This window comes from Lampetra fluviatilis, chromosome 71 (assembly GCF_964198595.1).
Source record: "Lampetra fluviatilis chromosome 71, kcLamFluv1.1, whole genome shotgun sequence".
NCBI lineage: Eukaryota > Metazoa > Chordata > Hyperoartia > Petromyzontiformes > Petromyzontidae > Lampetra > Lampetra fluviatilis.
The window spans coordinates 3,462,862-3,474,137 of NC_136345.1; the positions used below are offsets into that span (position 1 = coordinate 3,462,862).

Here is an 11,276-nt window from a genome sequence, read left to right on the forward strand (position 1 = left end):
ATGGTGGTGGTGGGGGGGGTGGTGGTGGTGGTGGGATGGTGGTGGTGGTGGGGATGGTGGTGGTGGTGGTGGGATGGTGGTGGTGGGGGGGTGGTGGTGGTGGTGGGGATGGTGGTGGTGGTGGGGATGGTGGTGGTGGGGGTGGTGGTGGTGGTGGGGATGGTGGTGGTGGTGGGGATGGTGGTGGTGGGGGGGGGTGGTGGTGGTGGTGGGGATGGTGGTGGTGGTGGGGATGGTTGTGGTGGTGGTGGTGGTGGGGGGGGTGGTGGTGGGGATGGTGGTGGTGGTGGTGGTATTGGTGGTGGTGGGGGTGGTGGGGGTGGTGGTGGTGGTGGTTGTGGGGGTGGTAGGGGTGGTGGTGGTGGGGGAGCGGTGGTGCAGTGGTTAGCGCTACGCTGCGCTACGAACCTGGCGACTCGGGTTCGATTCCCGCTCACGGCCATCACCGGTCCTGGGCCTCCCCTAGGCCGACTCAGCCTCAAATTTGTACCCGGTGCGATGTGTAAGCATCGCCACTGGGGAGACAAAGGCGGCCGGGCGTGGTGCTGGCCACCCACCCCCTCGTGTGCCGTGCCGGCCTTCATAGGTGCTGCTCGCTAACAGCACTTGCCCCAACAGTCTGTTAAGGCTACACGGGGGATCTCTGTCTTTGTCTTTGGTGGTGGTGGTGGGGGAATATTTTGGTCCATTTCTTGGCGGAATGTAAAGGGATGTTTCATTATTTATTTCGCAACAAAAATAACACGGAGATATACAGGCACAGGCAAAGCTCCCCCAGGTAGCCTCTAGCGGGGCTGCAGGGGCAAGTGCTGCTAGTAGCGAGTAGCACCACCTGTGAAGGCCGGCACGGCTATACACACGAAGGCAAAGATAAAGCTAACCCGTGTAGCCTCACTGTGGTACACACAGAGGGGGAGGGTGGCCAGCACCACGGCCATCACTGGGGAGACAAAGGTGGCCGGGCATGGCCAGACAATACGACAAATCGCTAAACCTTAAACACCCAGTCGTTCGTAAAAGTCGAACGGCGGTATAGTACTATATAGTATGTAGTAGTAGCTACTACTACTACACATGTAGTAGTAGTAGCTACTACACGTGTAGTAGCTACTACTACTACACATGTAGTAGTAGTAGCTACTACACGTGTAGTAGTAGTAGTAGCTACTACTAGTAGCTAGTAGTAGCTACTACTACTACTACACGTGTAGTAGCTACTACTACTACATGTGTAGTAGTAGTAGCTACTACACGTGTAGTAGCTACTACTACTACACACTGCTGTGTCTGTGTTGCCACTGTTATTGTGGTTCCCGTCCCCGTCTCTCCGTCGCCCCCTCCTGGCCGAGTCGGTCAACGACTCCTCGAGTGCCGGAGGCGTCTCCGCTCTCTGTTGGTAGTGAACTAAACAAGATGTCTGACAGAGTGTGGGGGGAGTGAACTAAACAAGATGTCTGACAGAGTGTGGGGGGAGTGAACTAAACAAGATGTCTGACAGAGTGTGGGGGGGAGTGAACTAAACAAGATGTCTGACAGAGTGTGGGGGGAGTGAACTAAACAAGATGTCTGAGAGTGTGGGAGGAGTGAACTAAACAAGATGTCTGACAGTGTGGGGGGAGTGAACTAAATAAGATGTCTGACAGAGTGTGGGGGAGTGAACTAAACAAGATGTCTGACAGAGTGTGGGGGGAGTGAACTAAACCAGATGTCTGAGAGAGTGTGGGGGGAGTGAACTAAACAAGATGTCTGAGAGTGTGGGGGAGTGAACTAAACAAGATGTCTGACAGAGTGTGGGGGGAGTGAACTAAACAAGATGTCTGAGAGAGTGTGGGGGGAGTGAACTAAACAAGATGTCTGAGAGTGTGGGGGGAGTGAACTAAACAAGATGTCTGACAGAGTATGGGGGGAGTGAACTAAACAAGATGTCTGACAGAGTGTGGGGGGAGTGAACTAAACAAAATGTCTGACAGAGTGTGGGGGGGAGTGAACTAAACAAGATGTCTGACAGAGTGTGGGGGGGGGGGTGAACTTAACAAGATGTCTGACAGAGTGTGGGGGGAGTGAACTAAACAAGATGTCTGACAGAGTGTGGGGGGGTGAACTAAACAAGATGTCTGACAGAGTGTGGGGGGAGTGAACTAAACAAGATGTCTGAAAATGTGTGGGGGAGTGAACTAAACAAGATGTCTGAGAGAGTGTGGGGGGAGTGAACTAAACAAGATGTCTGACAGAGTGTGGGGGGGGTGAACTAAACAAAATGTCTGACAGAGTGTGGGGGGGAGTGAACTAAACAAGATGTCTGACAGTGTGTGGGGGAGTGAACTAAACAAGATATCTGACAGAGTGTGGGGGGAGTGAACTAAACAAGATGTCTGACAGAGTGTGGGGGGGTGAACTAAACAAGATGTCTGACAGAGTGTGGGGGGGGGTGAACTAAACAAGATGTCTGACAGTGTGTGGGGGAGTGAACTAAACAAGATGTCTGAGAGAGTGTGGGGGGAGTGAACTAAACAAGATGTCTGACAGAGTGCTGCGTGAACTAAACAAGATGTCTGACAGTGGAGTGCGATCTAAACAAGATGTCTGACAGAGTGTAGTGTGAATTAAACAAGATGTCTGACAGAGTGGAGTGTGAGCTAAACAAGATGTCTGACAGTGGAGTGTGAACAAAACAAGATGTCTGACAGTGTAGTGTGAACTAAACAAGATGTCTGACAGTGGAGTGTGAACTAAACAAGATGTCTGACAGTGTAGTGTGAACAAAACAAGATGTCTGAGAGAGTGTGGGGGGAGTGAACTAAACAAGATGTCTGAGAGTGTGGGGGGGGGTGAACTAAACAAGATGTCTGACAGAGTGTGGGGGGAGTGAACTAAACAAGATGTCTGAGAGTGTGGGGGGAGTGAACTAAACAAGATGTCTGACAGAGTATGGGGGGAGTGAACTAAACCAGATGTCTGACAGAGTGTGGGGGGGGTGAACTAAACAAAATGTCTGACAGAGTGTGGGGGGAGTGAACTAAACAAGATGTCTGACAGAGTGTGGAGGGAGTGAACTAAACAAGATGTCTGACAGAGTGTGGGGGGAGTGAACTAAACAAGATGTCTGACAGTGTGTGGGGGGAGTGAACTAAACAAGATGTCTGAGAGAGTGTGGGGGGGTGAACTAAACAAGATGTCTGACAGAGTGCTGCGTGAACTAAACAATATGTCTGACAGTGGAGTGTGAACTAAACAAGATGTCTGACAGAGTGTAGTGCAAACTAAACAAGATGTCTGACAGAGTGGAGTGTGAGCTAAACAAGATGTCTGACAGAGTGGAGTGTGAGCTAAACAAGATGTCTGACAGTGGAGTGTGAACAAAACAAGATGTCTGACAGTGTAGTGTGAACTAAACAAGATGTCGGACAGTGGAGTGTGAACAAAACAAGATGTCTGACAGTGTAGTGTGAACTAAACAAGATGTCTGACAGTGTAGTTTGAACAAAACAAGATGTCTGATTGAGTGTTGAGTGAACTAAACAATACGTCTGACAGTGGAGTGTGAACTAAACAAGATGTCACCCCCTTCAACCAAAACTTTCGGTGACGTCATTGGGCGCCCGGAAGTGGTCTCCGCTCGTTGTTGTGAGCGTCGCTCCTCCGCCCTCCGTTGTTGCTGGAGGGCGACTGCCTCCAACTGCCCAGTAGCATCCTTCACGAGCCTCCTCCACTGAGGCCGATCTTGATACCGCTGGTACCAGTCATCGGCAAGTCCACTCAGCTCCACGTCCTCCTGTACCACATCACTCCCATCTCTTCTCTAGCCCGTGCCGCGCCCGTTTAGCCCCCTCGATCCGGCCGAAAAAAAACTGTTGAGGCATGCGGTGGCTGGGCATGCGGGCTACATGACCCAGCCAAAGCAGCCTTGCCTGCCGGAGGAGCTCACTGATGGGACTTTGCCCAGATCTTTCAAAGATTTGTGAGCTCCTCACACAATCCAGCCTGCAGGTTAATCCAACCGGCGAAGACACACACAGACACTCACAGACCCACTCACACAGACTCTCACACACACAGACTCACACACAGACCCACACACAGACCCACACTCACACAGACCCTCACACTCACAGAGACCAGTACTCACACTCTGAGACCAGTACTCAGACTCGCACTCCCACGGAGAACCACACGTGTAGAGACCCATACAAAAACAACTTTTTATTTTACCCACAAGCCACCACCATGATAGCTCACCCACGTGGCTGATCACATCATCGTCACCGTCACGTGACATTGACAGCAGCAGCAGCCCAAGGCTCTGACCGCAGCGTGGCGACGTCGATTCTGAACGTGGAGGACAAGCGGAGGAGGAGCCGGAGACAAAATCCACCACGGGGAGAGAGACGCAGACCTCCTGTAGACCAGGCGAGGTAGTCAACATCTCTCAGTGTCTGGGATCGAACCCACGACCTCCTGCGTACCAGGCGAGGTAGTCAACATCTCTCAGTGTCTGTGATTGAACCCACGACCTCCTGCGTACCAGGCGAAGTTGTCAACATCTCTCAGTGTCTGGGATCGAACCCACGACCTCCTGCGTACCAGGCGAGGTAGTCAACATCTCTCAGTGTCTGTGATTTAACCCACGACCTCCTGCGTACCAGGCGAAGTTGTCAACATCTCTCAGTGTCTGGGATCGAACCCACGACCTCCTGCGTACCAGGCGAGGTAGTCAACATCTCTCAGTGTCTGGGATCGAACCCACGACCTCCTGCGTACCAGGCGAGGTAGTCAACATCTCCTCGCCAGTAGGACAGTGGCCGGGTGGATTGCCCCCCCCCCCCCGTCACCCCCACTGGGTGAGTGGTTCACTCGGCCAGCCCCCCAATGGGGGGGGGCGCAGGGACGGGGGAAGCTGATCCGGGGGAGGGAACCCAGCAGGGAGATCCACCCTGATGGGACGACAAGGGGGGGGCGGGGGGGATTAAACTCATGAATATTCATATATGCAAATCACACACAGACACACACACAGTCACACACACACACACAGACATACACATACAGACACACACACACAGATACACACACAGTGACACCCACACACACAGTCACACACACACACAGACACACACACACAGATACACACACAGTGACACCCACACACACAGTGACACCCACACACACAGTCACACACACACACACAGTCATGCACACACACACAGACACCCACACAGACACACACATACAGACACACACACACAGATACACACACAGTGACACCCACACAGACACACACACACACAGACACACCCACACACACACAGACACACCCACACACACAGTGACACACACACACACAGTCACACACACACACCCACACACACAGTGACACACACACACACAGTCACACACACACACATACACACACACATACACACACACAGTCACACAGAGTCAGTCACCTGGTCCCAGACCGCCGCTCGTGTCCCTGCAGCCACTCCTGGAGCAGCGAGGGGGCGGGGCCATCGGCGTCTCCACGGTAACCACCAGATTCGTCTACGGGCAACCACCGGGAAATATTAATACTAACTACAAATACTAGCAAATACTACAAATATACATACTAACAAATACTACAAATATACATACTAGCAACTACAAACATACATACTAACAACTACAAACATACATACTAGCAAATACTACAAATATACATACTAGCAAATACTACAAATATACATACTAACAAATACTACAAATATACATTATAGCAAATACTACAAATATACATACTAGCAAATACTACAAACATACATACTAACAACTACTACAAACATACATACTAACAACTACATGCAACTACAACTACATGCACCTACAACTACATGCAACTACAACTACATGCACCTACAACTACATGCAACTACAACTACATGCAACTACAACTACATGCACCTACAACTACATGCAACTACAACTACATGCACCTACAACTACATGCACCTACAACTACATGCAACTACAACTACATGCACCTACAACTACATGCACCTACAACTACATGCAACTACAACTACATGCACCTACAACTACATGCACCTACAACTACATGCAACTACAACTACATGCACCTACAACTACATGCACCTACAACTACATGCAACTACAACTACATGCACCTACAACTACATGCACCTACAACTACATGCAACTACAACTACATGCACCTACAACTACATGCAACTACAACTACATGCAACTACAACTACATGCACCTACAACTACATGCAACTACAACTACATGCACCTACAACTACATGCACCTACAACTACATGCAACTACAACTACATGCACCTACAACTACATGCAACTACAACTACATGCACCTACAACTACATGCACCTACAACTACATGCAACTACAACTACATGCACCTACAACTACATGCAACTACAACTACATGCAACTACAACTACATGCAACTACAACTACATGCAACTACAACTACATGCAACTACAACTACATGCAACTACAACTACATGCAACTACAACTACATGCACCTACAACTACATGCAACTACAACTACATGCACCTACAACTACATGCAACTACAACTACATGCAACTACAACTACATGCAACTACAACTACATGCACCTACAACTACATGCAACTACAACTACATGCACCTACAACTACATGCAACTACAACTACATGCACCTACAAGCAACTATCGGGGGGAGGGAGTGGGGGTGAGTGGGGGGAGGGGGTGAGTGGGGGGTGAGTGGGGGGTGAGTGAGGGGTGAGTGGGGGGTGAGTGAGGGGTGAGTGGGGGGTGAGTGAGGGGTGAGTGGGGGGTGAGTGAGGGGTGAGTGGGGGGTGAGTGAGGGGTGAGTGGGGGGTGAGTGGGGGGTGAGTGGGGGGTGAGTGGGGGGTGAGTGAGGGGTGAGTGGGGGGTGAGTGAGGGGTGAGTGGGGGGTGAGTGGGGGGTGAGTGGGGGGTGAGTGGGGGGTGAGGGGTGAGTGGGGGGTGAGTGGGGGGTGAGTGGGGGGTGAGTGAGGGGTGAGTGGGGGGTGAGTGAGGGGTGAGTGGGGGGTGAGTGAGGGGTGAGTGGGGGGTGAGTGGGGGGTGAGTGGGGGGTGAGTGAGGGGTGAGTGGGGGGTGAGTGGGGGGTGAGTGAGGGGTGAGTGGGGGGTGAGTGAGGGGTGAGTGGGGGGTGAGTGGGGGGTGAGTGGGGGGTGAGTGAGGGGTGAGTGGGGGGTGAGTGAGGGGTGAGTGGGGGGTGAGTGGGGGGTGAGTGGGGGGTGAGGGGTGAGTGGGGGGTGAGTGGGGGGTGAGTGGGGGGTGAGTGAGGGGTGAGTGGGGGGTGAGTGAGGGGTGAGTGGGGGGTGAGTGAGGGGGTGAGTGGGGGGTGAGTGGGGGGTGAGTGGGGGGTGAGTGAGGGGTGAGTGGGGGGGTGAGTGAGGGGTGAGTGGGGGGTGAGTGAGGGGTGAGTGGGGGGTGAGTGGGGGGTGAGTGAGGGGTGAGTGTGGGGGGTGAGTGAGGGGTGAGTGAGGGGTGAGTGGGGGGTGAGTGAGGGGTGAGTGGGGGGTGAGTGAGGAGTGAGTGAGGAGTGAGTGAGGGGTGAGTGGGGGGTGAGTGAGGGGTGAGTGGGGGGTGAGTGGGGGGTGAGTGGGGGGGTGAGTGAGGGGTGAGTGGGGGGTGAGTGAGGGGTGAGTGGGGGGTGAGTGGGGGGTGAGTGGGGGGTGAGTGGGGGGTGAGGGGTGAGTGGGGGGTGAGTGGGGGGTGAGTGGGGGGTGAGTGAGGGGTGAGTGGGGGGTGAGTGAGGGGTGAGTGGGGGGTGAGTGAGGGGTGAGTGGGGGGTGAGTGGGGGGTGAGTGGGGGGTGAGTGAGGGGTGAGTGGGGGGTGAGTGGGGGGTGAGTGAGGGGTGAGTGGGGGGTGAGTGAGGGGTGAGTGGGGGGTGAGTGGGGGGTGAGTGGGGGGTGAGTGGGGGTGAGTGGGGGGTGAGTGAGGGGTGAGTGGGGGGTGAGTGGGGGGGTGAGTGGGGGGTGAGGGGTGAGTGGGGGGTGAGTGGGGGGTGAGTGGGGGGTGAGTGAGGGGTGAGTGGGGGGTGAGTGAGGGGTGAGTGGGGGTGGTGAGTGAGGGGTGAGTGGGGGGTGAGTGGGGGGTGGTGGTGGGGGGTGAGTGAGGGGTGAGTGGGGGGTGAGTGAGGGGTGAGTGGGGGGTGAGTGGGGGTGGTGTGGGGGTGAGTGGGGGGTGAGTGAGGGGTGAGTGTGGGGGGGTGAGTGAGGGGTGAGTGAGGGGTGGTGGGGGGTGAGTGAGGGGTGAGTGGGGGGTGAGTGAGGAGTGAGTGAGGAGTGAGTGAGGGGTGAGTGAGGAGTGAGTGGGGGGTGAGTGGGGGGTGAGTGGGGGGTGAGTGAGGAGTGAGTGAGGGGTGAGTGAGGGGTGATTGAGGGGTGAGTGTGGGGGGTGAGTGAGGGGTGAGTGGGGGGTGAGTGGGGGGTGAGTGGGGGGTGAGTGAGGAGTGAGTGAGGGGTGAGTGAGGGGTGAGTGAGGGGTGAGTGTGGGGGGTGAGTGAGGGGTGAGTGAGGGGTGATTGAGGGGTGAGTGAGGGGTGAGTGTGGGGGGTGAGTGGGGGGTGAGTGAGGGGTGAGTGAGGGGTGAGTGGGGGGTGAGTGAGGGGTGAGTGGGGGGTGAGTGAGGGGTGAGTGGGGGGTGAGTGGGGTGAGGGTGAGGGGAGGGGCTGCTCACCCTCCACTGTGTCTCTGAGTCTCTGGAGTTCTTCGCTGTTCAAGTGCGAGAATCGGCAGCTCTGACCAAAGTCGCAGCGACCTGCAAAGACAAAGGTCCCCCGTGTAGCCTCTCACACTGTTGGGGCAAGCGCTGCTCGTAGCGAGTAGCAGTGCCCACGATGCACAGAGACAACACAGACAAAGATCCCCCGGCTAGCCTTCACAGACTGTTGGGGCAAGTGCTGTTAGCGAGCACCTATGAAGGCCGGCACGGCACACGAGGTGGTGGGTGGCCAGCACCACGCCCGACCGCCTTTGTCTCCCCAGTGCTAGCGATGTTTACTACACACCACAGCTACACCGGGTACTCATTTGAGGCTGAGTCGACCTAGGGGAGGCCCAGGACCGGTTCAGATAATCGTCACTGGTGTTGGCCGTGAGCGGGAATCGAACTCGGGTGGCCGGGTTCGTAGCGCAGCGTAGCGCTAACCACTACACCCACCACTCCCCACAACACACACCACCACACACATACACCCACACATACAAAGATCCCCCGTATAGCCTTAACAGACTGTAGGGGCAAGTGCTGTTAGCGAGCACCTATGAAGGCCGGAACGGTACACGAGGGGGTGGGTGGCCAGCACCACGCCCGACCGCCTTTGTCTCCCCAGTGGCGATGTTTACACACCGCACCAGGTACTCATTTAAGGCTGAGTCGACCTAGGGGAGGCCCAGGACCGGTTCAGATAATCGTCACTGGTGTTGGCCGTGAGCGGGAATCGAACTCGGGTGGCCGGGTTCGTAGCGCAGCGTAGCGCTAACCACTACACCCACCACTCCCCACAACACACACCACCACACACATACACCCACACATACACACACATACACACACACACACACCGTCACACACACCACCACACACATACACACCCACACACACCACCACACATACACCCACCCACACACACACCACCACACATACACCCACCCACACACACACCCACCCACACACCCACCCACACACCCACCCACACACCCAACAACACACACACCCACACACACACCCACCCACACACACCCACACACACACCCACCCACACACCGCCACACACCCACCCACACACACCCACACACACCCACACCCACGTACACACACCCACCCACCCACACACACATACACACACACACCCACCCACACACCCACCCACACACACATACACACACACACCGCCACATACACACACACACACAACCCACCCACACACACATACACACACACACCGCCACATACACACACACACACAACCCACCCACACACACATACACACACACACCGCCACATACAACCCACCAGTGTTTTGAAACTTCCTGCAGGCGACTTTCCCAGACTCCTCAGCGAGAATCGTCGCCGCATCTGTGGGGGAGACGAAGAGACACTGCTGATGGTGGTAATGGTGGTGGTGGTGATGGTGGTGGTGGTGATGGTGTAGGTGATGATGGTGTAGGTGATGGTGTAGGTGATGGGGTTGATGGTGTAGGTGATGATGGTGATGGTGTAGGTGATGGTGTTGGTGTGGATGGTGATGATGATGATGGTGGTGTTGATGGTGTAGATGTAATGTGATGGTGTAGGTGTTGATGGTGTTGATGGTGTAGATGATGGTGAACTGACCGCGGTAGGCTGCGTACCACTGCTGGCGACGCTGCTGGTGATGATGGTGATGGTGTAGGTGATGGTGTTGATGGTGTAGGTGTTGATGATGGTGATGATGGTGAACTCACCGCGGTAAGCTGCGTACCACTGCTGGCGACGCTGCTGGTGATGGTGTAGGTGATGATGTAGGTGATGGTGTTGATGGTGAACTCACCGCGGTAAGCTGCGTACCACTGCTGGCGACGCTGCTGGTGGCCCAGGCCACGCAGGTGGCGCCTGCGGCTCTGCAGGTTGTCCTGGAAAGTCTTGTCGCAGAAGTCGCAGTGATACCGCTTACCCATCTACACACAGATACACAGTGACACACACAGTGACACACACAGTGACACACACAGTGACACACACAGTGACACACACAGTGACACACACAGTGACACACACAGTGACACACACAGTGACACACACAGTGATACACACAATGACACACACAGTGATACACACAGTGACACACACAGTGATACACACAATGACACACACAGTGATACACACAGTGACACACACAGTGACACACAGTGACACACACAGTGACACACACAGTGACACACACAGTGATACACACAGTGATACACACAGAGATACACACAGTGATACACACAGTGATACACACAGTGATACACACAGTGATACACAGTGATTGATACCGCTTACCCATCTACACACACACAAAGAGAGATACACAGATACATCGTAGAGAGAGATACAGTGATATCTCTTACCCATCTACACGCATAGAGATACATCACAGACAGAGATACACAGTGGTGATGAGAGAGACACAGACCTCCTGTAGAGCAGGCGAGGTAGTCAACATCTCATAGCCACCGTATTAGGTGTAGCC

General features: G+C 54.4%; 1 protein-coding gene and 1 pseudogene across 1 annotated transcript; both read right to left on the minus strand.

Moving 5' to 3' along the window:
* Positions 1-4,187: 4,187 nt before the first annotated feature.
* On the minus strand, positions 4,188-10,817 carry ZMAT5 (zinc finger matrin-type 5). The gene is made up of 5 exons (XM_078883428.1): positions 10,593-10,817; positions 10,076-10,138; positions 8,738-8,818; positions 5,445-5,538; positions 4,188-4,931 (listed from the first exon to the last, which is right to left on the minus strand). Exons 1-5 carry the CDS (start codon positions 10,717-10,719, stop codon positions 4,826-4,828), a joined length of 471 nt encoding a protein of 156 aa, XP_078739554.1. The 5' UTR covers positions 10,720-10,817; the 3' UTR covers positions 4,188-4,825.
* A 333-nt stretch (positions 10,818-11,150) lies between these two features.
* LOC144952967 (uncharacterized) overlaps positions 11,151-11,276 on the minus strand; it is a 6,158-nt pseudogene continuing 6,032 nt past the window's right edge.

Bases quoted from the DNA above. Each gene is read 5' to 3' on its own strand.
- ZMAT5 (XM_078883428.1), bottom strand. From the start codon at position 10,719: ATGGGTAAGCGGTATCACTGCGACTTCTGCGACAAGACTTTCCAGGAC. The intron at 8,819-10,075 runs GTGGGTTGTATG...TTGTCTTTGCAG, and splicing joins CAGGAAGTTTCAAAACACTG to GTCGCTGCGACTTTGGTCAG. The intron at 5,539-8,737 runs GTGAGCAGCCCC...GGTTGCCCGTAG, and splicing joins ACTCAGAGACACAGTGGAGG to ACGAATCTGGTGGTTACCGT.